A 27,039-nucleotide genomic window follows, 5' to 3' on the forward strand; every position below is an offset into this window, starting at 1 on the left:
AATTCATTAAATATATTCAAGAAGGAGTTGGATATATTTCTTAATGTTAAAGGGATCAAGGGATATGGGGAGAAAGCAGGGACAGGGTACTGAATTTGGATGATCAGCCATGATCGCATTGAATGGCAGAGCAGGCTCGAGGGGCCGAATGGCCTACTCCTGCTCCTGCTCCTATCTGCTATGTTTCTACGTTAAGGAAACCGGCTGATGACACGTCCTGAATGATGTCACCAGACCTGCTTCCTCTAATTGGCCCGGGGAAACCACGCTGGGCAGGCTTAACAAGCCCCAGCAAAGGAAATTCATTTCACAGAGCGGGATGGAGCTGCAGCGGGGCCACGGCCCACCACCGGAGTCGCCCGCCATGGACCCGCTGAGGTCAGCAAAATCACGGCCCGTGGTTGGAGCAGAATCCACCCTCGCTTTTAAAAGGAAATTGGATGAAAACTAAATATTTAGAAGGGCATTTGTAGAGAGTAGGCGAATGGGACTAAGCTGAAGGCTCTTTCGGGTAGCGGTACAGGTGAAATGGAACAAATAGCCTCCTCCTGTTCTGTAAAATGATATGATTCGTAGCCAAACAAAATTGAAGCCCGTGTTTCTCCCACAGCTTGGAAACAATGCACAGACCACATCATCCAGCAGTAGCCGTGGTTATTTCTGGTCAATTTCAGTCATTAAGTCAGTTTTTGCCAACCGCAGTGAGCTACAATACAACTCACGCACGGAACGCCATAGATCAGAGAGAGAGAGGCAGGATTCTGTTGATAAATTAACCTCGAGGCAAGCATTTACTGATCCACTTTCTCCCAATGCGACAGATAGACCTGGGCCTAGAAATTCAGTTTGCACAGTTTTGGGGCGCTAAAGTCGGGCGTTCGGTAAATTTAGCGCCCGTCGGAAACTGCAGGCAACCGCGCCGAAATTCAGTGGTTTTGGCCAAGAGTTTTGGCGAGCGCTGAAACCGGCGTTGCAATGCTCGGTTCCGGCGCTAAACCGGCGCTGCAGCCTGATAACGCCGATGCCGGGCGCAGCGCAGGTGCGGTCATGTGTTGCTTGACAGCAGACACCCTGACGCCGGCCTGCTCTTAAAGGGGGAAGGGTCAACTTTGACTGCTGCCACGCCCTGCACACTGGAGCCCTGCTGCTAGGCCTCAACAGTGCTGGTGGGACAAAATAGCGCCAGGACAGATGGAGATGGCCCGTGAAAGAGCCCAGCGCTTCTCAGACCATGCACTGAGGATGCTGATTGATGCTGTCCAGGAGAGAAGACCCATCTTGTGCCCGGACAATGGCAGAAAGGCTCCCAGGAGAGAGTTCAGGAAAGCCTGGAGGAGCATCGGACGCAGGGTCTCCTCAAACTCAGATGTGCCCAGGACTGCGGACCAGTGCCGCAAAAAGTTCAATGACCTCTGTCGGCTGGTGAAGGTGAGTACCCTTTCCACTGTCCTCCTCATCCTTGCATGTGAGCCTCACACTATGGGCAAAGGGACCTCAAAGGCATAATGGGCAGCCCTCCTCACGCAGCAATGCCACTGGCATGATCATCAGCAGCACTTTCTGCACTGACCACACTGGCCAGGCTATTCCACCATGGGAGGCAGTACACACAGCAACAGGGCACCACACTGTACTTAGAGTCCGTCCTTTCTCTTGCAGGCCAAGCTGGCAAGAAATGCGCGCAGCCGGCTGGAGACCGGTGGTGGATGGCCCCACTACCAGGCTCTAAGTGCTCTGGAGGAGAGCGTCGCTGGACTCCTGCGTCCCCGGGTGACTGGCCCTGTAGCCATCGGGGATGCCGACCCTGTGCTGGAAGCCACTGGTAAGGAGATGACCGCTTGCAGCTCTCTCGTTGCCCTAGTGCTTCCGATCTAAATCCTTTCCCACTGACGGACAAATGCGCATAATGCCACCGCTCAGGCGTCCCTCGCTGACGCCCTGTCCTCACTTTAAAGCTATTCTTGTGCCTTCCTGCTTTCAGCTGCTGAGGAGGAGGTGGTCCCTGAGGCGCCGGGTGCCAGGCCCTTGGAGGAGGAGGACGTCCAGGACGAGGAGGAAGCCGGGCCATCGGGCGAGCCCTCAGCCGTGCCAGGGGATGGCAATGAAGGGGGGACGTCTGGCATGCAGGAGAGCCAGGGGGAGGTGTTGCAGGGGAGGGCAGATCCTGCTTGCAGTGGGGTCCAGGCAGGCGGCAGGGGTCGGCCAGCTCGGCCGGCTTCTCCCCAGCTGCAGAGTCCTCTCTCCAGTCCGGAGAGTGGCCTCGGCCAGGAGGTGCGCCTCCTGCAAGAGATCTCGGTGGCGTCTGACCGGCGCCACCATGAGTTCATGGGGGTTGTGCAGCAGATGCCGCACGCCATCGAGTCCCTGGCTCAGAGTGTGGCAGCATTCGGCCAATCACAGGCCAGGGGGGTGGAGCAACTGGCCGCAGCGCACGCCAGGGGGGTCGAACTACTCGCGGCACTGCAGGAGGAGAGTCGCCAGAGAGGTGGTTCCCTCGAAACACTGTCACAGCAGCTGGAGGCACATACCCGGGCAGTGCGGTCACTGACTTCTGCCACACTCGCTTTGACGCAGAGGCGTCGCACCCGCACCCGCACCCGCCGCCCTGCTGCAACACAGCGGCCTGGCCTCCAGCACATAGCTATGCCAGCTGAACTGCCAGGCCGGACGACTGCCACTGTGTCTGCTGAGCCTCGCGCGCCTGGCAGCAGCCAGCTTGCCCCCCTTGGAGCATCCGACACTGCCACTCCCCCAGCCAGGGTGCGAGGAGCTGCTGCTGCCACTGATGCTGGCCAGCCACAGCCGAACCAGTCAGCAGCCGGCCCCTCCCGGGACGTGCGTCGTGTTGGCCGACCCCCAAGGCCATCTGTCGCGACGCATGGGGGCCCTCATGAGCCTTCCCCCAGCCTTGAGGCCGCCACAGGGCCCACGTTGAGGCGGAGCAGTAGGCCGGGCAGGGGCCGGGGAAGGCTCTCTAAGGACTCGCCCTCTCGGCACAGCCGCTAGAGTGTGGTCTCTGCGGCATTGTATATATGGGGGGGATTGTGTTTTGGGGCCTGATTTTTGTGGATGGCCGAAATTGAAGGCATTTTGTGTTTTTATGGGGGTCTTTCTGTTGGCGAGGGGGGCCCTTTTTTTGTTACGGCCAATGTTGAAGGCCATGTGGATGGCCAACTTTTGTTAGTCCTCCCCAGGTTGGGGGAGTGACATATGTTTGTGACTGTTTTTTGGGTGTGTTCTGTGTTTTTGAGTTTCATGTGGGAAGGGGCCTCAGTTTGTTAAATAAAGGTTTTTATTTATTCAGCTTGTCCAGGTGTCATGTTTCAAGTGTTTGCTGTGTTAACCGGCTGACGGCTTCCGGAGCGGCTACCTTCAGGTGCGCTCATTCCCACAGGCCATTCCCTCACAGCGGGCCTAGAAGTGTCGAGCAATAAGCCCCCGGCGTACGGCCCTTGGGCCTTCTGGCCCCCTCCTGGCCTGCTCCTCCTCCTCCTCCCCCTCCCCCTCCTGATGGTCCTCCTGCTCGTCCTCCTCAGGTGGTGGTGCAATGTCAGGTGGCAGTGCCTGCGTCCGGCGGATAGCCAGGTTGTGCAGCATGCAGCACACGACGACGAACTGGGACACTCTATCCGGTGAATACTGTAGAGAGCCGCCGGAGCGATCCAGGCAGCGGAAGCGTTGCTTGAGGACGCCTATGGTTTGCTCTATGACGTTCCTTGTTGCTTGATGGCTTTCGTTGTATGAGTCCTCCGCTGGGGTCCTGGGCGCGCGGAGCGGGGTCATGAGCCATGTGCACAAAGGGTAGCCCTTGTCCCCAATAAGCCATCCCCTTGGTGGAGGCTGTGCCTGGAACATGTCAGCCACAGTAGTCTGGCGCAGGATAAAAGCATCGTGGCTGCTTCCTGGGAAGCGGGCATTTACAGCTAGGATGCGCTGCCTGTGGTCACACACCAGCTGCACATTGAGGGAATGGTAGCCCTTGCGGTTGCGGTAAACCTCGGGATTGTCTATAGGTGCCCGCATAGCCACATGCGTGCAGTCAATGGCGCCCTGCACCATGGGGAAGCCCGCGATCCTGCCAAATCCCACTGCATGCTGCTGCTGCCTCTGTTGGGTCATGGGGAAGGAGATGAACTGGTGTCTCCTCGCGAACAGTGCATCGGTGACCTGCCGGATGCAGCGATGTACGGCGAACTGGGAGATGTTCGCGATGTCCCCAGCAGCGGCTTGGAACGAGCCGCTTGCATAAAAGCTGAGAGCCACTGTGACCTTCACTTCCACCGAGAGAGACGTCCTGGACATGAACTGTGGCTGCAAATCTGCGTGAAGCAGCTGGCAGATCTCTCCAACCACCTCCCTTCTGAAGCGCAGCCTCTTTACACAAAGTGCCGCAGACATGGTGACATAGGACACCTGCTGCCGGTATTGCCTGGATGCGTAAGGCCTACGTTGGCGACGCCTGATGGCCCTTCTGTGTCTACGCATGGCTGCCCGTCTCTCACAGCGTCTGCGAGCCCTCCGCACATAATGCTGCAACTCAATGTTGGCCCCCCATGCAGCCCCCATAATCAAGGTCGCAACAGTGAAATCAGCAAGAGTCAAATGTCAAAGCACTGGCCAGAAGCCAGAAAGACCTCTCCTATCTTGTCCCAAATCTGGAATCTCTGTCCCTTGGTCTCTGTGTAGAAATCCAAAGCAGTGAAGTCATTGCAGCAAAATGGCTGGGCTTTATAGGTCAGTGGAGGTGCCCTTTAATTTGCGCTCCCTGAGGCCCACAGGGCCTCTGCAACGTTCCATTTTACAATTCCTAATAGCGCCACGCCCACATTGGGCGGGCGCCACTCAATTTCCGGGTTGGGGCGCTAAAACAGCGTTGCGCGAGGATATGACGTCATAAGCTGCGCGCGCACCCGAGCGGGCGCTAACACTTTGCGCCGGCGCTAAATCTCAAATGAATTTGGGCGTCGGCGCAGATCGGTCTGCATTCCGGCGCTAAGGCTTTATCGACGGAAATATAGCCCTTTTTTGGCGTTAGCGCCTGGCGCAGCCAACTGAATTTCTAGGCCCTGATTTTCTAGGTTGAGCTGGTACCCGTGTGTGTGTGTGTGTGTGTGTGTGTGTGTGTGTGTGTGTGTGTTCGAGTTAAGTGTGGCCAACCTTGGCGTTATCCATGCAGCCACATCATGGGAACCGAACTTTAGCAAGTGAATGCACCGTGTCGAACGGTATGCCTCAGTGGCTGTGCAGTGAAAGCCGGAAGGTTTATAGTGAAGAGGAGTAAGCTGAATCAAATGTCTTTATTCATGTGAATTTAATAGTTAATAACAATATTGAGGGACTGCAGGGATGAAATTGTACAATCTAGCCTACGTATTCTTTCATCGCTGATTAAAGGTGCTAACCCATGTGAAGTAAATTGGTCAGTGCCTCCAGATAAGAATGCCCTATCAATGTGATTTCACTCCATGTGTCTTGCTTTATGCTTTCCGCGTTGGAGCACAAAATTTGTGCTGAATGGTGAACAAGTTCACTTTCATAATAAGAACATAAGAAATAGGAGCAGGAGTAGGCCATTCGGCCCCTCGAGCCAACTCCACCATTCAATAAGATCATGGCTGATCTTCTACCTCAACTCCACCTTCCCACACTATCGCCATATCCCTTGATTCCCTCAATATCCAAAAATCTATCGCTCTCTGCCTTCTGCCACAACCATCTGGGGTAGAGAATTCCAAAGATTCATAAGCCTTTGAGTGAAGAAATTTCTCCTCATCTCTGTCCTAAATAACCAACCAGCAGAAACATTCTCCCAGCATCTACCCTGTCAAGCCCGAAAGAATTTGAAAATGACCTGTTTACTTCCCCAAATAATTCGAGGATCGCACAGCATGGAGCTACGCCACTTTGAATCTTCATTCGGGAAGTGGGGATCAAGTACTTACTGCTCAATTGCTTGTAACATTGCCTATGGCCAGTTAAAGAATATATATCTAGATGTAAAATGTGTATGTGTACTTGAGATGGAAACGGAGTTGGGAGAAAGACTTCAGAAATTTGCTGCAGAGTTACGTAGTGGCCAGAGCCTGCAACTACACTGTGACAGTTCACATAGCAAAATTGAACAGGCTTCTGTTGACATAATGAGAGAAAAATTTGTTCCTTAGTGCCTCCCATTAGCGCCAGCACCCTTGCCATTGCACCAATCATCTCCATGTGCATGCCCATCACACTTCTTCTAAATGCCTCCCCTTTGAGGTCCTCATCTGAGTCCTATGCAGCAGAACTCGGGCACAAACGCGCCCTCCGGGGAGCTGGCCCCCAAGCTACCCTTTTCCCCGGCCTTGCTGTAGCCCACTCATCCCCGGTGCCTCACCCTGTGCAGATCCCGCTACTATACTAGCCTCTAAAGAATGCGTAGTGCCAGTATCTGAGCTGGTGCCTGCGGGCGAGACATGCAGTGACGTGGTGTGTTCTTCCTCCTCCTCTTCTCCTGCCTTGCTCTTTACTGTATCCTCAGGGACAGGCTGCTCACATGCTTGCTGATTATCTGAAAGCATAAAGGCATAAGAGTCGGTTTAAGGTGAGGGGAGGGGGGCAGGAAGGGAGAAAGGCATGCATACAGCATGATTAGCTGGAAAGTGTGAAACGCTTGTGGGGTGAGGGGGAAGTGGGATGTGAAAAGAAGGAGTAGGGATGAACATACCGTTGTTGTCCCCAAAGGGGGTCAACGTTGCCGGTGGCCATGGCGCCCACCACCTGGTGCCCAATAATCTGCAGCACTTGATTCTCCAGCGCAGACAGTGATTGGGTGTCTGCTTGTCCCCCGCCTGTGCACTCCTGCTCCCTCTTGTGAGCCACCTAGGCCTGCAAGAGAAAGGAAAGTGATTGAGTGAGTGTGGAGCAATGTGTTTGGGTGAAGTGCCTGCCATAGTTGAATAGCTGTCATTGCGTGCAATGTGTGAAATGTGGGTGTGAGTGTTGGTAGGTAGAGATTGCTGGTGGGTCAGTGCTAAGGGTGCTTTGTGCAGTGTGTGAAGATTGTGGCTCAGATGGTGGTATGTAGCATTTGTTGAAGCATTGACTCACCCTGTCCACCCGAGTGAGGTCATTAAATTTCTTCCTGCACTGTGTGGGGGTCCTGGGGACCAGAGTGCTGCCTGAAACGTGCTATGCTACCTCCCTCCACATGGTGCGGAAGACTTGTGTCGAGGCCTTTCTGCCACTTGCCGGGTAGCGCACTGCCCTCCGTCTCTCCACAGCGAAAAACAACGCCTCCAGTGCTTCATCGCACAATCTGCGGGCTCTCTCCCTGGGGCGTGGATCTGCCATGAGCACACCTGGTTCTGTCCTCCGGCTCTTTCACCTTGTCCTGCTTCTGCTTGCTGAGGCAGCTGCACAGCAAGCAATGCTGAGAATGAAGTGCTGCAGCATCAATGAACCTCCCCTATAAGTAGTGAAAAAAGCCTGTGGCAATAATGATTTGTGATTAGACTGCACTTGATATTGGTCCATCCTTTGAGTGTAATGTGGTAAACCACTGTTATTGTTGTTCACCGTTGTTGTTGTTGTTGCACACTGTTGTATCTATGCATGCCTCAGCTGGCTCCGCCCCTGGCTCCACCCACATGCCCAGGTATAAAGGTGACTGCTCTGCAGCCCCCTGCCTTCTTGGAAACCAGTCAACCATGAGAGGCATGCTCTGTTCTTTGTTAATAAAATTGATGCGCTATCAATTACTCATAAAAGACGGAGAGTTAGGAGAGTAACTAAAAGGCTTTTATTAACAAATTAACAATTATCACCATCTGCGGCCACGACCAGCAGGACCATGACGTTAACCTAGAGAAGTCCCTCCATACGGCCCAGCGGCTGAATCTAACATACAACAAGGACAAATGTATGTTTCGCACCACGTGCCTCGCCATTCTTGGCTGCGTAGTGGAGAACGGAGTCATCGGCCCCGACCCCGACAGAATGCGCCCCCTTATGGAGCTCCCCCTCCCCCACTGCCAAAAAGCACTGAAGAGATGCCTAGGGTTTTTCTCGTACTATGCTCAGTGGGTGCCCAACTATGCGGACAAAGCCAGACCCCTCATCAAGTCCGCCTCCTTCCCCCTGACAGCAGAGGCATGTGAGGCCTTGACTTTCATAAAAAGAGATATTGCGAAGGCCACAATGCACGCAATGGATGAGTCCATCCCTTTCCAAGTGGAGAGCGACGCATCCGACTTTGCCCTAGCTGCAACCCTTAACCAGGCGGGGAGACCCGTGGCCTTTTTCTCAAGGACCCTCCAGGGCCCCGAGATTCGACACTCCTCTGTCGAAAAGGAGGCCCAGGCCATTGTGGAAGCGGTGCGACATTGGAGGCATTACCTGGCCGGAAAACGATTTACCCTGCTCACTGACCAGCGTTCAGTAGCTTTTATGTTTAACAATAAGCAGAGGGGCAAAATCAAGAAGGACAAGATCTTGAGGTGGAGAATTGAACTCTCCACCTACAGTTACGATATCTTGTACCGGCCCGGGAAACTCAATGAGCCCCCAGATGCCCTATCACGTGGTACATGCGCCAACGCGCAGGTTGACAGACTGCAGACCCTCCACAATGACCTCTGCCACCCGGGGGTCACCAGGTTCTTCCATTTCATCAAATCCCGTAACCTGCCCTACTCCATCGAGGAGGTCAGGACCATGACCAGGAACTGCCAAATCTGTGCCGAGTGCAAACCGCATTTTTATAGGCCAGACAGAGCAAGCCTGATTAAGGCCACTCGCCCCTTCGAGCGCCTGAGCGTCGATTTTAAAGGGCCCCTCCCCTCCTCTGACCGCAACGTGTACTTCCTCAACATAATTGATGAGTACTCCCGTTTCCCGTTTGCCATCCCTTGCCCAGACATGACCAGTACCACGGTCATTAAAGGTCTGAATGACCTTTTCGCCTTGTTCGGCTTCCCTAGCTATATCCATAGCGACCGGGGCTCATCCTTTATGAGCGACGAACTCCGTCAGTACCTGCTCACGAGAGGTTTTGCTACAAGCAGAACCACCAGCTACAACCCCTGGGGGAACGGCCAGGTGGAAAGAGAGAACGCGACGGTTTGGAAGGCCGTCCTCTTAAACTTAAAATCTAAGGGCCTTCCGACCTCTCGCTGGCAGGAGGTCCTCCCTGCGGCGCTCCACTCCATTCGGTCACTGCTTTGTACGGCCACCAATGCCACCCCCCATGAAAAAATGTTCACTTTCCCCAGGAAGTCCACATCGGGGACCTCGCTACCGACATGGCTGACGTCTCCAGGACCCGTCCTACTGCGGAAGCACGTGAGGTCCCATAAAACGGACCCCCTGGTCGAGATGGTGAGCCTCCTCCACGCCAACCCCCAGTATGCTTACGTGGCGTACCCGGACGGGCGGGAGGACACAGTCTCCATACGAAACCTCGCACCTTCGGGTGCCCCTGAAACACTACCATTGCCATCCACCACTACCCACAACCCAACCCCTGTAGACGGCATGCCGCAGCCCCAGGACCCGCCATTGACCACCCAACCACTCAATGAGACGCCAGATTCAACGTTGGATGCTGCACCATCACCGCCGCCACCACGATGATCAGGACGGCATACAAGGCCACCTGATAGACTTACTTACACGAACCTTTAGTACACTTCACCCCGCCGGACTCAATTTTAAACAAGGGGTGAATGTGGTAAACCACTGTTATTGTTGTTCACCGTTGTTGTTGTTGTTGCACACTGTTGTATCTATGCATGCCTCAGCTGGCTCCGCCCCTGGCTCCACCCACATGCCCAGGTATAAAGGTGACTGCTCTGCAGCCCCCTGCCTTCTTGGAAACCAGTCAACCACGAGAGGCATGCTCTGTTCTTTGTTAATAAAAGCTTTTTAGTTACTCTCCTAACTCTCCGTCTTTTATGAGTAATTGATAGCGCATCATGTAACACCAATGAACTTGGGTTTTAAGATTTGATTTAGGACTCCAATCATTTTATTGAGCAGTGAGGACGAATTTTGCGTGCAGTCTAAAGCATTTGCGCCTGGCGCTAATGCTCCAACTTTTCTACTGACACCGCCCATTCCTTGGCTATAATGAATTTCTAGCCCATAGACTTCCAATGCTAATGTTGACAGAAAAGCATAACAAAACATGATAAAGCTGGTATTGGTAAAACAGACGATGTTGCTGTTGGATTGTCGTAAAAACCCAATTGGTTCACTAATGTCCATTTTAGGGAAGGAAATCTGCTGTCCTTACCTGGTCTGACCTAAATGTAACTCCAGTTCCACATCAACATGGTTGACTCTTAACTTTCCTCTGAAGTGGCCTAGCAAGCCATTCAGTTGCATCAAGCTTTCTTGGGGCAGCCAGGGATAGGCAATAAATGCTGGCCTTGCCAGCAACGCCCACATCCCAATAACAGGAAATAATCTTTGTGAACAGGAAGTGCACACGTATGCAAGATTTTCAACAATATGTGGATGTTATTGCCATTGTTTCATTGATTCACAACAGTTAGGGAAATCCTGTTTGACAAACCTATTGGAGTTCTTTGAGGATGTAATTACCGGAGTAGACAAAGGGGAACCGGTAGATGTGGTGTATCTGGATTTTCAGAAGGCCTTCGATAAGGTCCCACACAAGAGGTTGGTGAACAAAATTAGGGCACATGGACTCGGGGGTAACATACTAGCGTGGATCGAGAATTGGTTAACAGACAGAAAACAAAGAGTAAGGATAAACGGGTCTTTTTCAGGATGGCAGGCTGTGACTAGTGGGGTACCGCAAGGATCGGTGCTTGGGCCCCAGCTATTCACAATCTATATCAATGATTTGGATGAGGGGACTAAATGTAACATTTCCAAATTTGCTGATGATACAAAGCTAGGTGGCAGTGTCAGTTGTGAAGAGGATGTGAAGAGGCTTCAAGGGGATCTCGACAGGCTCAGTGAGTGGGCGAAAACATGGCAGATGGAATATAATGTGGATAAATGTGAAGTTATCCACTTTGGTAGAAAAACAGAAAGGCAGAGTATTTCCTAAATGGTGAAAGATTGAGGAATGCAGATGCTCAAAGGGACCTGGGTGTCCTTGTACATGAGTCACTGAATGTGCAGGTGCAGCAAGCCATTAGGGAGGCAAATGGTATGCTGGCCTTCATTACAAGAGGATTTGAGTACAGGAGTAAAGAAGTCTTACTCCAATTATCTAGGGCCTTGGTGAGACCACACCTGGAGTACTGTGTACAATGTTGGTCTCCTTACCTAAGGAAGGATATACTTGCCATAGAGGGAGTGCATCAAAGGTGCACGAGATTGATTCCTGGGATGGCGGGACTGTTGTATGAGAAGAGATTGAGTAAAGTAGGCCTGTATTCTCTTGAATTCAGAAGAATGAGAAGGGATCTCATTGAAGCATACAAAATTATTACAGGGCTTGATAGGGTGGATGCTCGGAGAATGTTTCCTTTGGCTGGGGAATCTAGAACCGGGGCCACAGCCTCAGGATAAAGGGTAGGCCATTCAGGACTGAGGTGCGAAGAAATTTCTTCACACAGAGGGTAGCGAATCTTTGGAATTCTCTACCCCAGAGGGCTGTGGAGGCTCAGTCATCGGGTATATTCAAAACAGAAGTTGATAGATTTCTGACTAGTGAGGGCATCAAGGGATATGGCGATAGGGCTGGTGAATGGAGTTGAGGCAGAAGATCAGCCATGATCTCATTGAATGGCGGAGCAGGCTTAAAAGGCCGAATGGCCTACTCCTGCTCCTATTTCTTATTTTCTTATGTTCAACATAGTGAAAAAGATGGCCCACAACTGTTCTACAATCTTCTGTTGTACCAACATTTTAAGACGCTCATTAAAACCTGCCTCTTTGACCAAGCTTTTGGTCACCTGTCCTAATATCTCCTTATGTGGCTCGGTGTCAAATTTTGTTTGATAATCGATCCTGTGAAGCGCCTTGGGACGTTTTACTACATTACAGACGCTATATAAATGCACGTTGTTTTCAGTTGGTGATTGGCTCACTGGCGTAACACTGGAGTTAGGGTAGTGCTTCGGCCTCCTGAGTTCTGAACAAATTAGACTTGGCAATCAGTTTTTGATCTATTGCGTTATTTAAAAAAATAAAATAAACATGGTGCCTCATTTTCAAATGGGTCTGTGATCTGTCTCGATCCTCCTGCCCTGTCATTTTCTCAAGGCTGACGGGCTTCGATCGGGCTGGGCTTGTTCCTGACATTCCCATGCCGCCTGACATCATTCAGTGCACAGCAATGCTCTGGAAACTTCTGTATGTGTTCAATGTACGGTCATGCTCATCCAGATTCATGCAACAACCAATTAGATTGGTATAATTAGAAACCAACCGCCATTGAGTGAACGTCGCCTATTTGGAGTTGGCAGCTGTTATAAGATCAGAAAAAATGCTTTGATAATTACATGTCAGCTGTGGCTCAGTGGGTAGCACTCGTGCCTCTGAGTTACCAAGATTGTGGATTCCAATCACACTACAGAGGCTTGATCGAGGCTGGCGCTCCAATGGAGCACTGAGGGAGTGCTGCACTGTCAGAGGTGCCATCTTTAGGGTGAGACATTCAACTGAGGCCCCGTCTGCCCCCTCAGATGGACTTAAAAGATCCCAGGGCACTATTTCGAAGAAGAGAAGTGTTCTGACCAATATTTTTCCCTCAACAAACATCACTGAAACAGGTAATCTGGTAAGTTTTCTCATTCCTTTTTGTGGGAGCTTGCTGTGTGCACATTGGCTGCCGCGTTTCCCTTCATTACAACAGTGACTACACTTCAAAAGTACCTCATTGGCTGTAATGACCTGAGGTCATGAAAGGAGCTTTATAAATGCAAGTTATTAATTTTATAAGAGGTACTTATTTGCTCAGTTGAGGAAAGAGTGGAAGGTGATTGACAGTTTGCCACATTGAAGTCACATGCGGACACACACTGTGGCCGGGAGTTTGCTCTCCTCAGTGGGTCCGGTGCGGGCGATGTCGGTGGCGGGTCGGGGCCTTGCTGCTGGCTCCATCCCGCTGTCCAAAATGAATTTACGTTGAAAGGGCTTGTTAAGCCCACCCAGCGCGTTTCCCAGCCAATTAGAGGAAGTAGGGCTGGTGACATCATTCATGACGGGTCAGCAGCCGGTTTCCTTAAAGGGACCACGACCACCTTACTTTTGATGTTTGTGCTGTCGGTGTTCTACAGCGCTGAAGTGCTGCAACCACTGATGAGCACTGCACAGAAGTGCAGGGCTGCATCCAGCCTCTCCCATGAGCACACAGGGAGGTCCTCTTTCCTTCCCATGGGCGGAAGAGAACTCCCCAGGAGACCAAGACAGCCTGGTTGCACATGGATGTCGTCAGGAGGACCTGGGTGCAGTGGTGCAAATCTTTCAATGATCTCAGTAGATCACGAATCATTAGTACAAAGCCACACTCAACCTCATCCTGCTGTGCCCCTCATCACATCCCCATCACTCTGCCTTCCCTACCCTACTCCTGCACATCCTTATTCACACCAACTTACTTTCACCTCCACCCATCCCTTTCTCTCAATTTACATTATCACTTTCCCATTTCAAGAGCCACCCCTCACACTCCCCCTCATCCTAGTGCAATCATACCAACTAACCAACACACAAGGGTAGCCACTTGAGTGTTTTATCCAATGTTTATGTAAAGTTTCTGTTAATGTGCTGTCAGACATTTAAACCTTTATTTTCAAAACTTTGCATTCTTAGTGAGATTTGTGTGCTCCTTTGGAAGTGGCTTAGTGAGTTGCAGTGAATGGTGAGACATAACGTTACCCCCCGCAATGGTGGCGAGTGTGAAAGGAATGGCTTGGGCATTGTAGGTATGCTTTATGGTGTTGGTGTGGGGTGGTACCAACCTGGCACATGATGTGGCAGCCAGGGTGTACAGCATCCTGTGAAGTAAATCTGGCCATGGTGAGGCCATCCCTGGCGTCCCGGGCAGCAATGTGCTCAGGTGCTGATGCCCTCTGTCCTGTGCAACATCAGGTGATTGTGGAGATGGTTGGTGGTGTTGTTGTTGTTGCTGCTGGTGTGCCTGGTGCTGCTGGTGTTGGGGCTGATCATGGTGGGATTCTTAGGACCAAAGTGAGACAGTATAAATGGTACCCATGTTGATGGAATAGATGGCAGGTGAGGTAGAGATGACGGAAGCATTCTGAGAGTGTTCTTCCAATGAGGTGAGAGTGGATGGAGAGTGGAGAATCTGTGCTGGAAATGGACTGAGAAACAGCTTGTGACTGAGGAAAGTGAAGATCTGTCAGGTGGGAGCTTTTACTGTACATTTGAAGCTGTCAAGTAATCAGCTGGAGCAATGGCCACTGAACTCCTACCTCAGGTTGACAGACGTGGTCCCTGAACAGCATGGTTCCCGTGGCCATGAAGTTAAAGATAAAAAGTAAGTTTTAAAAAGCCTGTTAAGGGTCTGTTAAGTCCATTATAATGAGTTTAATTGGGTCGCCTGCCGCTGCCTGTCAGGTCTGCTCAGCGCTGACAGACCCGACATTGGGAAAGGCGCGTTGCGGCGGGTTGACAGCGGGGTCCTGACACTTTCCCACCCGCTGACACACTGGAAAATTCAGGCCTATGAGTCTGGTAAATTGAAGGAGTCACTGATTCACAATAGAGTTGCTTTTGAAGCCCGAAACATCCATGTGTGAGGCAGCAGCAAACTGCTGAGATAGACAGACCTTCAAGTGAAATAAAAAGGCTGTAGATCTGGTGGAACAGTATCTGATGAAACAGCTCAGTATTGATGAAACTGCCAATACAGTTTGCGAGAAGGAAGAGCTGACAATGAAGCCGTTGAACAGCAGCCCAAGCTAATTAGAGGGGGAATTGATTGACTCCTTTTGTACACCGAACAATCTTGTACCAGTGTCCAGTATTCAGGACATTATGTGTTGAAACAAAGAGGCAAAGAAACAATTGGTACACCAGACAGGCAGATGAACAAGATAATGGCCCAGAAATTCGGGTCGGGGGCTTCCCGCGGGTGCAAGCCCCCGACCTGCACTTGCCTTGCGCGCCAGCCGTTGTGTTGTGGGCCCCCGTGGAATTGCGATCCTGGGCCACCTCCAACTGCCGGCACACAGTGCTTGCGTATCCCAGGGGCGCAGTTCGTTCGATGCGTCCCCTGGGATCACATGGGCCATGGAGAGCCAATGGTAGCAGGGAATGCTTTAGTCATAAGTTTGACAGGAAGAGCTGTCAAAACTATAAATACTGTAAGCCCCAAAACACCACTAAATCCTCATAATTTTTTTTTTAAATCACATTTTTAAAGCAAACTATAAATTACATGAAATAACTATTTTAAACAATAATTAAATTTTTGAAAAAATGAATTACATTTTCTAACGGGGCTAAAAATAAACTTAACTTTCTTTAAAGTATTTAAAAATAACAAACCTGAGGAAAAAATGTTTTAATTTTAATTAATTCACCACTTACCTTGTTAAAAGCCGGCCTTGCGCCTGCTTTTTACATGTTTAACTTCTGGAGACTTACCTTCCCGGAGAAACCTGGAAAAAAAACATAAGTTCGATGCGCACGCGCAGCCTCTCCCGCGCACGCGTTCCACCTCTGAACCCCTTCTTTCAGGGGAACGGAAGTGCCGGTTTCCCGCGCATGCGCAGTGCATGCATGAAACCGGCACTTTCGTTGGGCCTACGCGTGAGTACACAGCACGTACTCACCCGTGGAGACCCGGATTTCTGGGCCAATGAGTACACCTTCGCACCGGGCAAATGGAGGACGGGGGAAAAATATTCCACCAAAGCTATTTGTAGCATATATATTAACGATTGGGGAGCTACGCACTATCTACCCCCTCTCAAAGATTACCCATGCAATATGAAAAATCAGGTGATTATCTCTCTCTAAAGGTATGAAACAAAGGTAAAATGGTATAATGGACCTGTGATATATCATGTGCAAACCCAGACTGAACTGCCCCTGGAGAAGGAGCTGCATACGATCTTGACTTCCAAGTTGTAGATAAAGATATTGCACCATTGCTAAGTGGAACATCATGTCCGAAACTTAGTTTGCTGATGTTTCTCTTAGCTGATAAGCTGTCATGATGTAAATACTGTTAACAAGACAAGTAATGACCCACTGACTTATAAAATTATGAATGTGCATGATGATGCCTATGAAGCCTTTGGTGTCCTATAAGGAAGATATCACACTGGAATAGGCCCAAGTATGAAAGCAGCAATCATCCTTTGCACAAAATTCCTGCTTGTCTGAAAGAGCCTCTGAAGAAAGCAGCAGAGGCCCTTGGTACTGGGATTAACTCCACAGGCTGAGTATCAAGTATGGTGACAGCTGTGAAGCTAAGCAAGCTGACAATCTACACCAATCTCAAAATGTAATGAAGCAGTCCTTGCCCGAATGCAGTAAGACCAGCCCATTTGATTGGCACCCCATCCACCACCTTAAACATTCATTCCCTCCACCACCGGCGTACCGTGGCTGCAGTGTGTACCATCTACAAGATGCAGTACAGCAACTCGCCAAGGCTTCTTCGGCAGCACCTCCCAAACCCGCGACCTCTACCACCTAGAAGGATAAGGGCAGCAGGCACATGGAAACACCACCACCTACAAGTTTCCCGCCAAGTTACACACCATCCTGACTTGGAAATATATCGCTGTTCCTTCATCGTCGCTGGGTCAAAATCCTGAAACTGCCTTCCTAACAGCACTGTGGGGAGTACCTTCACCACACTGACTGCAGCACCACCACCTTGTCAAGGGCAATTAGGGATGGGCAATAAATGCTGACCTCACTAGCGATGCCCACATCCCAGGAATGAATTATTTTTAAACGCACACTAGTGACAGATTTGATAGAAAAGGTGGTCAAACTATTAAGTACTAATTCACATATACATATATATATATAATATATGTATGTGTATAGTAACATATTGGTTGTGTTACTGGACTAGTAATCTAGAGGCCTGGACTAATGATCTGGAGACATGAGTTTAAATCCCATCAAGGCAGCTGGGCAATTTAAATTCAGTTAATTAAATAAATCTGTATCAGTAATGGTGACCTCTTCTTCTTAGGCAGTCCCTCGGAACCGAGGATGACTTGCTTCCACACTAAAAATGAGTTCTCAGGTGACTGATGAGTCCAATGCGGGACCTACAGTCTCTGTCACAGGTGGGGCAGACGGTGGTTGAAGGGGTGGGTGGGTGGGGTGCTTGGGTTGATGTGCATTCCTTCCGCTGTTTGCGCTTGGCTTCCGCTTGCTCCCGGCGAAGAGACTTGAGCTGTTCGGCGCCTTCCCGGATGCTTCTCCTCCACTTTATGTGGCCGTGGGCCAGGGATTCCCAGGTGTCGGTGGGGATGTTGCACTTTTTCAAGGAGGCTTTGAGGGTGTCCTTGAAGCATTTCCTCTGCCCACCTGGGGCTCTCTTGCCGTGCCGGAGCTCCAAGTAGAGCGCTTGTTTTGGGAGTCTTGTATTGGCCATGCAGACGATGTGGCCCATCCATCGGAGCTGATCGAGCATGGTCAAAGCTTCTATGCTGGGGATGTTGGCCTGAGCGAGAACACTGGCGATGATGCGCCTATCCTGCCAATGGATTGGCAGGATCTTCCGGAGGCAGCATTGGTGGTACCTCCCCAGTGCTTTGAGGTGCCTGCTGTACATGGTCCATGTCTCTGAAGCATACAGGAGGGCGGATATCACTACTGCTCTGTAGACCATGAGCTTAGTGCCGGGTTTGAGGTCCTGGTCTTCAAACACTCTCTTCCTCAGGTGACCGAAGGCCGCACTGGCCCACTGAAGGTGGTGTTGGACTTTGTCATTGACATTTGCCCTTGTTGACAGTAGGCTCCCGAGGTATGGAAAGTGGTCCACGTTTTCCATGGATTTTGATAATCGGGGAGCAGTACTGTGTGGCGGGGGCAGGTTGGTAGAGGACCTTTTGTCTTGTGGATGTTTAGTGTAAGGCCCATGCTCTCATATGCTTCGCTGAAGGTGTTGACGATTGTTTGGAGTTCGACCTCCGAGTGTGCGCAGATGCAAGCATCGTCTGCATACTGTAATTCGATGACAGAGGATGGGACGACCTTGGACCTGGACTGGAGGCGACGGAGGTTGAACAGTTTCCCGTTTGTTCTGTAGATTAGCTCCACTCCAGTGGGGAGCTTACTGAGAGTGAGATGGAGCATTGCAGCCAGGAAGATCGAGAAGAGCATTGGTGCGATGACACAGCCTTGCTTGACCCTGGTCCGTACGTGAATTGGGTCTGTGGTGGATCCATTGGTCAGGATCACAGCTTGCATGTCTTCGTGAAGCAGGTGGAGGATGTGACAAACTTTTGAGGGCAGCTGGATTTGAGGAGGACACTCCATAATCCCTCATGGTTGATGGTGTCAAAGGCCTTTGTGAGATCAAAGAAGGCCAGGTACAGCAGTTGGTGCTGTTCCCTGCATTTCTATTGTAATTGACGTGCGGTGAAGATCATGTCCATTGTGCCCCTTAGTGGGCGGAAACCGTATTGCGACTCTGGGAGGAGCTCTTCAGCCACTGGGAGATGGCGATTGAGGAGGATTCTTGCAATGACTTTCCCTGTGGAAGACAGCAGGGAGTCTCCTCTGTAATTACCACAATTGGACTTGTCACCTTTCTTGAAGATGGTCACAATTACGGTGTCTCTGAGATCCCCTGGCACGCTCTCCTCCTTTCAAATAAGAGAAATTAGTTCATGTATTCGCGCCAATAGTGCTCTCCGCCATGTTTTAGTGGCTCGGCGGGGATTCCATCTGCTTCTGAGGCCTTGTTGTTCTTCAGTTGTCGGATGGCCTTTTCAACCTCATGCTAGGCTGGGGTTGACCATTGTTGTAAAAACCCAACTGGTTCACTAATATCCTTTAGGGAAGGCAATCTGGCCTATATATGACTCCAGACCCACAGCAATGTGGTTGACTCTTAACTGCCCTCTGAAATTGCCGAGCAAGTCACTCAGTTGTATCGATGGGCAATCCGTGAATGAATTTTTAAAAAATGTGTTGTTGGAGATTATATATATATATATATATGTGTAATACCCACTGGAAATGTTATGTACGCTAAGTATGGTTATCAATCTTTAACTTAGACACTGTATTGTCATTGTTATAAATCCCTGGGTTAAAGTTGCCCATGTGAAGGTACGGCAAGAACTTTCAAGGACACAATGTGACTAAGAGCAGACTTTCCATAATTCTGCACCAGTATCAACTGTTGCAGACAGTGAGGCTGCGCAGTCTCCAGGCAGAAACCCCAGGAGGAAGGGGTGGAGTCGGGTTTTTTCGAGCGGGAGACGCGAGCGACTGGAAGAAAAGAGGGCAGGAGCTCTGAAAAGAGGGCTCAGGAGGCAAATGGCTGCCGCATCCCGTCCCGGGCTTCCAAACTCGGCCGCCGCCCCCCTTCGTATTAGTAGCTCTGCATCCAGAACTCAAAGTGGGATTCAGTGATCGTGAAGAGAATTCAACGAAGGGGTTCGGAGTCGTAAGTCTTGCAGACATTATCCATACCATGAGCTCCAACTTAAGCGCGCCAACGAAAGAGTGCACTCGAATTTGGACACAGGGACAGATTCTCCTTTGAATCCATATAAATGGAGAATGTATGTTTATTATGTCTAGATTCATTCTAATGTATGCAAATGTCTAATTTAGGTCATTGACCCGTAATCTTCTTATACTGTCTGACGTTAAAACTATAAAGTAAGATAATTAGAATTAAGCCATTGTAGTAGTGATCTCCTTACTGGACTATAGAATACTGTCTACAACAGAGACCACATCTCACATATATCTAGAGAACCGTGAAGGAGTTACATATGTATATGTATATGTGTGTATATATATATAATGTATATGTGTGTGTGTGTTAAGTTGGAGCTGAATGTGTGGGAGTGGTTGGAGATAAGTGTGAGTGTCTTTGTGTGTGCTAGGTTGGAGCTGTGTCTGAGTAGAGCTGAATGTGTGGGAGTGATTGGAGATATGTATATATGTGTGTATGCTAGGTTGGAGATGTATGTTGGACTCTAGGGGAATTGAGGGATATGGGGATTGGGCGGGAAAGTGGAGTTGAGGTCGACGATCAGCCATGATCTTATTGAATGGCGGAGCAGGCTCGAGGGGCCGTATGGCCGACTCCTGCTCCTAATTCTTGTGTGGGAGTGTTTGGCACTATTTGTGTATAGAAGGCGAGTTATGATTGAAACTGAGAGGATTGTTAAACCTCTTCGAACTGCATTTGAAAGGTTACTGCAGTTGTATAGGGCCTTGGTGAGACCACATCTTGAGTATTGTGTGCAGTTTTGGCCACCTTATCTGAGGAAGGATGTTCTTGCTATGGAAGGAGTTCAGCGAAGATTCACCAGGCTGATACCTGGGATGGCAGGAATGACGTATGAGGAGAGCTTGGGTCGATTGGGCTTGTACTCGCTGGAGTTTAGAAGAATGAGAGGGGATCTCACAGAATCACAGAATCACAGAAACCCCACAGTGCAGATAGAGGCCATTTCGGCCCATCGAGCCTGCACCGACACATATCCCACCCGATCCCCGTAACCCCTACACCAACACATATCCCACCCCTATCCCCGTAACCCCACGTATTTAATCCCCCTAACACTATGGGTCAATTTTATCATAGCCAATCAACCTAACCCGCACATCTTTGGACTGTGGGAGGAAACCGGAGCACCCGGAGGAAACCCACGCAAACACGGGGAGAATGTGCAAACTCCACACAGACAGTCGCCCGAGGCCGGATTCGAACCCGGGTCCCTGGCGCTGTGAGGCAACAGTGCTAACCACTATGCCACCGTGCTGCCCCATCTCATCGAAACTTTAAAAATTCTGACAGGACTGGACAGACTAGATGCAGGAAGGATGTTCCCAATGGTCAGGGAGTCCAGAACCAGGGGTCACAGTCTAAGGATAAACGGTAGGCCATTTAGGACTGAAATGAGGAGGAATTTCTTCACCCAGAGTGTGGTGAACCTGTGGAATTCTCTACCACAGAAGGCAGTAGAGGCCAATACATTAAATATATTCAAGAAAAAGTTGGATATATTTCTTAAGGCTAAAAGGATCAAGGGGTATGGGGAGAAAGCAGGGACAGGGTACTGAATTTGAATGATCAGCCATGCTCGCATTGAATGGCGGAGCAGGCTCCAGGGGCCGAATGGCCTACTCCTGCTCCTATCGTCTATGTTTCTATGTTTCTAAAGCTGTTCTGGTTGCAGAATTACACTGTGAAAATAAAGTCCAAGTACAGAAAGGATGTGTACATTGCCATCGAGTGAAGCCCACTTGTCTAGTCAGGTAAAGCGAAAGGAAGACACTGGTTATGAAGCATTCCTGACAGCAGGTGAAATTATGTTCTTTTGAAGAGACTAAGACCATCAACAGGGTGCAGTATCTTCCTACTTCAGAACAATGTCTCACTTAAATCCAACTGAAAACTCAAAGTGTTGAAGCCCAAGCAAAGTATGAAGCGGACTGTTCGAAGTGGGTGGTCACAATGCGAAACTTATGTCGCTCCTGAGGTTAAACAGTACTTTTGTTTCTGACGTGAGCTTTCTGTCCAATCCTGCTCCCAGGGAGGATCTGCAGCACTGCGCTTGCAGGAGGCACACCCGCGCCTTGCGTCTCTCACTCTAGCTCAGCACTTTTGCTTCGTGGGGCTTGGTAGTGTTGCCAACTCTGGGTGGACGTATTCCTGGAGGGTTCAGCACATGACCTCCTGCCTCCAAACACCCCGCCAGGTCAAACGGCCTTTCCCCCCCGCCCCCCTCCCCCGCATCATCAATATTTTTATGCAGTGCCCAGGAGATCAATCGTTTAGTTCCAGGATGATCCTGGAAGGTTGGCAACCCCTGGGCTCGGGTGTTGCCGTGGTGGTTGTCTGCAGCGAGCCGGTTTTAACCAGAAGGGAACAACCGGACCGACAAATTTGTTGTCGAGCATGCGGCTTTTTTTGTTGTGGTCTGCTGAGTAAATCCGGCGATCCACACTCACTTCTAATTGGCCTGTGCGATCAGATGAGTCGTGAATTGACAATGCTTGGAGCTGCAAAGGCATTGAAAAGAAGGAAAGCACTTGCATTTATATACCGCCTTTCATGACCTCAGGACATCCCAAAGCACCTTACAGCCAATGAAGTGCTTCTGAAGTGTAAGCACTGCTGTAATGTAGGAATCACGGCAGCCAATTTGCGCACAGTAAAGTAAGCTCCCACAAACAGTAATGTGATAATCACTAGATAATCTGTTTTTGTTATGTTGGTTGAGGGATAATTATTGGCCAGGGCACGAGGGATAACTCCCCTGCTCCTCTTCGAAATAGTGCTGTGGGATCTTTTGCGTCGACCTGAGAGGGCAGACGGGGCCTCGGTTTAACATCTCATCTGAAAGACGGCACCTCCGACCGTGCAGCACTCCCTCAGCACTGCACTGGGAGTGTCAGCCGAGATTTTGTGCTCAATTGTTGCGAGTGTTGATTTAACTTTCAAATGGGATTTGGATAAATACTTAGAAAAGGAAAAAAATTTGCAGGGCTATGGGGAAAAAGCAGGGGAAGTGGGATTAATTGGATCGCCCTTTCAAAGAGTCAGCACCGGCACTGTGCAGTGTCATTCTATGTTTCTAAGTCTCCTCCACAAACCATCCCTTTTTTTAAAAAAAAAGATCCTCGGGCATTGAAAAATCTGCATCTGGATTGAAGAACCGTACAAAAACGAGCAATGTTGCACAGTATCGGTGCTCAAATCAAAGACTCTTTCACTTTTTGACATGGTATCGATGATGCCTATCTCAAATCACAGACCAGGGAGCCATAGAGGGAGCAGCAACACTCTTAAATTCAAGAAAGCATGGGCAAGGAAGCATGTCCCGTCTCAAACTGAAGAAACGAAGACAGAGCGGCAGCAGACTTATCAAATCCCCAGTGAAGTTGAAATTGGAAAAACTATCTGTTCGGACGTAAACTTACCACTTGAATTAATATCAACAAAAATTGAAAGACGGCAGCGTCCAATATGGTTTACAGCAAGTAAATAATTACCAGGTTGCTCTGAAAGGGCAATTTGAAAAATGCTGTAAACTAAAACTTGGAATAGTTTAGCTTATTTTGCCGAGGGGCTCTTGGTGATCCACAGATCTTTAATTCAGTTAAAAACACTAGAGTCCTAACATCTCCTTCTTTGCTCGGTGCCAGTTTGTGTCTGATTGCGCTCCTGTGAAGCGCCTTGGGATGTTTTTGCTACTTTATTAGTGTTGTATGAAAGCAGGCTGTTGTTGATATGGGCAGCAGCATTCAGCAGTTGAGCCTCTGCGACCAGATTCCATCTTCAGTCTCGAGGCACTGATGGAGGGGGCGGTGCGGGGGCAATGAATGTCTGTCTGAAAATCACACACTCAAACTGACACGGTGGGGTCGATTTTCATTGACCCGTGGAGGCGGGATTGGAGGTGTGCGGGGGGTTAAAGTCCCGAGTTCGGGGGTCCCGACACCGCCCCGCCCCCCAACCCGCCTCCATGTAAATTTCAAAGGAGGCGGGTACCCGCCCCGCACTGGGACCCGCCTACCCGAGGCGGGAAGGGATTAGTGCCAATTAACTGCCTGTTAACAGGTAGTTAACAGGCAGTTTTTAGTCTAATCCCTATTTTTAATCTTGAACTGTGGGATTCCCGACGGCTCCAAACCACGCCAAGTTAGAGGAGTCGGGCTGTCGGGTTGAAGGACTTGGAGGGGTCGAGATTTCTAACTGAGTCTGTGGAGAAGGACTCGGGTTAGAAGTAAGACTGTCAGTGTTTGACAGCTTCAAACAGCTGTGAAACACTGATATTTCATCTGTCAAAACGTCTTGACAGATGAAATTTCAGTCGGTGACGTCACCTGTTGCCGGGTGGCCCTTAATTGGCCTGCTGAGCCCGCTGGGCAGGCTCAACAAGGTCAATCAAGTTAAAATCGCGTGGATTGGCCGCATCTCGATGGAGGCAGGACTACAACCCCGAAAGTTGTAGTCCCGCCTCCTACCCGACTCCTGAATGAAAATCACCCCCGAAATGTTAGAACTGTAAAGAAACGGGATTGCCCACAACCCGTGCCGATATTGCTGGGCGCTGCCATCCAATGGAGGGTTGCCAACTTTAGCCAGATCTATTCCTTGAGGTTTCATCAGGTGACCTCCTGCCTCCCCGCCCGGTCAAATAGCCTTGTTTTTCCCAGCTCCAATATTTTTCTAACTAATAAATGGAAGTGTTCAAAGAAAATGGAGTGGGGTGGGGGGAGAACCACAATTTATTTCAATGCCCCGATGATTTTTCTCCCCCCCGGGTTTTTGCTGGCAGCAGGAGATTCATCTTTAATTCCTGGAGACTCCAAGGCAATCCAGGAGGGTTGGCGACCCTAGCTGGAAGAGAGCATCTGTCACAAATCGCACCAGTTGCTCTGTCATTGTCCCAAACCCTTACATGCCAGAATCAGATCTCGGTGGGCGGTGGGGCCCACAACCGTATCGAACATCCGACTCCCAGTGGCAGAGAAAGTGACCCCTATGAATACTTTAACTTTCCCTCCAGCAGCCCCCCCCCCCCCCACCTCCCCAGTCTTTGGCCATCTTTGCCTAACCGTAATGAATCGCTCCCAAGATTCTCCACTAACCCCACCCACATCCCCCAGGCTGTGTAGGTATCAGGTGTCTGTATGTCTCTGTGCATCTCACGGCGATGTTTCTGTCTGTGCCTCTCTTCATACATTACAACGTTTCCTACATTACAACAGTGGCTACACTTCAAAAGCACTTCATTGGCTGTAAAGCGCTTTAGGATGTCCTGAGGTCGTGAAAGAGGCTATATAAATCCGAGTCTTTCTTTCTCTTTTATTCTCTTCCTTTTCTTTCATCTTTGTGTGTGTGTTTCTCTTTGGCTGTGTATGTCGTGTGACTGTACGTGCGTGCCTTTCTGTCCCTGTCTGTCTCTATCCCTCTCGTCCTCTTATGGTTTGTCCCTCTGTATGTGTGTGTCTCACTTTATTCTGTGTCTCTCTCACTTTCTGGGGTTTTTGCCCCCCAATATTTCAGTGTTGTAATCCCCTGTAACATGTTACTTGCAGCACATTCCATGCGGTGTGTCACTACTTGGTGTTCCTTTCTGAACATCAGTTCTCAAAACAAATAACTTTGTATTTAAAAACAAACGCAGCAAACGCTGGAAGTACACGGCAGATCTGGTCGCAGTTGCAAACCTCGCTGTACTTTCTCTCTCTCTCTCTCTCTTCATCCGCCACCAGATTATAACAGCGAAGACTCAACCTCCCATGTTAACCCTCATACGAAACGCATGGCGTCAAGAAGTAATTAGCTGCTTTCAGCTCTCCATGTACGACCCAGTAAACGGGATGGATATTCTATGCAGACTGGTGCTCGGAAGCTGCTCTTGCGGATCACGCACTGCTCTTGTGCTATCCACTGACACTTTGCTTTGGGAGCAATATTGAACAAAATAAGGTTAATCCTGAACAGTCCCAGTGTCTACAAAAGCACAGTGGGAGCCTGCTAAGCCAATCACACCCCGCGTCTATGTTCCATCTCCCAACAACAGGCACCGAGTTAAATGCTCACTTGTGCAGTCGATTTTGAATATTTACTTTACATCCAGATTTTTTTTCCCCCTTTCAACTATTCCTGCATGACGCCGGCAGTCAGGGGAGCTCACAGAGGATAACCCTGTGAGGATTGGTGGGATTAGCCTGCATTGGCTCCCTCGCTCACCACCAATTCCTCTGAAGCTGAATGCTTCTGAAACGAATTGCATTGTAACAATAACTCGCAGTGTGACGCGGTCTGCCATGTTTCGACGTGATAAGATGTGGTATAAATGCAAGTATTTCTTTCAAGTCTAAAGCTTACAGCTTGATCGCACTGCGAGCCATGTATATAAGGGTAAACTTTCCTCTATGACCTGGGCAGGCTCCACGCACAGGCTTGCCCCGTCTTGGCTAGGCCTCAAAGATTGCGGCCTACTGGTTGCTATTTTCAAATCTCCCTGGGGAAGTGCTGGAGGTTAAAGAACAAAATTTAAGACTTGCTGACATGAATCAACTGAGCGGCCTGCGGGTGGCGCTGTCCAGGGAGAGTATAAATACTCGGGCACGGGCCCAGCTTGCGTAGGACATTCTTAACAGGAACTAGTGAAGGACACAACTCAACCTCCATGTTGTAGAAAAGTTGATTAAAGCTTTGTTTAACGCTTAGACCAAGTGCCTAGTAGTTTTCTTACGTCAGTTGCCTTTGTTTCCTCAGGCTCGCTGCTGATCTTCCGCTTGGCAGGGGTTAGGGGGGCAGGATTTAATGCCAGGCGTTGTTGCATTGGGGTGCCACCCGAAAATGTGGTGAGAAGTCAGACATGCTCCGTCCTCATTAAATTAACTATGCTGGGCTTGCACCTACTACGAGCCCAGGCACAGTTTAGGTTGGTGGGAAAACCCCAGAAAATCCTGGGGCAGGGCAGCACAGGCCAGCCGGAGCCTGGCATAATGGTTTCTGCCCCATGCCTGGGAAATACTGGCCGCCCCCCCCCCGCCCCTCCGCTGACCTAAAGAGACTCACATTTGCTGGGATAAAGCTCCACGAGTTGCAGCAGCCGTCCATTGCTTTACATTGGCCATTCTCCATGTGTGTGCCAAGAGGCTGTGGCTCAGTGGGTAGCACTCTCACCTCCTGAGTCAGAAGGTTGTGGGCTCGCAGACCCGCTCCAGAGGCTTGAGCACAAAATTTAGGCTGACACTCCAGTGCAGTGCTGAGGGAGTGCGGCACGGTCGGAGGTGCCGTCTTTTGGATGAGACATTAAACTGAGGTCCCCGTCAGGTGGACATTGAAAAAAAAACCATGGCACTGTTCCGAAGTAGAGCAGGGGTGTTCTCTCCAGTATCCTGGCCAATATTTATCCCTCAATCAAC

The 27,039-nt window shown here is 50.0% G+C and overlaps 1 protein-coding gene across 1 annotated transcript in view; it reads left to right on the forward strand.

Moving 5' to 3' along the window:
- Positions 1–319: 319 nt before the first annotated feature.
- Positions 320–27,039, forward strand: part of LOC147122382 (uncharacterized) — a 38,816-nt gene continuing 12,096 nt past the window's right edge. Inside the window, exons 1-3 of the mRNA XM_085978298.1 lie at positions 320–400; positions 1,660–1,822; positions 1,982–2,662. Coding sequence (XP_085834424.1) covers positions 320–400; positions 1,660–1,822; positions 1,982–2,662 — 925 coding nt within the window. The remainder of the gene's footprint in view (positions 401–1,659; positions 1,823–1,981; positions 2,663–27,039) is intronic.

This window comes from Somniosus microcephalus, chromosome 3 (genome assembly GCF_052327205.1).
Source record: "Somniosus microcephalus isolate GS21.2 chromosome 3, FLI_Smic_1.0, whole genome shotgun sequence".
Lineage (NCBI taxonomy): Eukaryota > Metazoa > Chordata > Chondrichthyes > Squaliformes > Somniosidae > Somniosus > Somniosus microcephalus.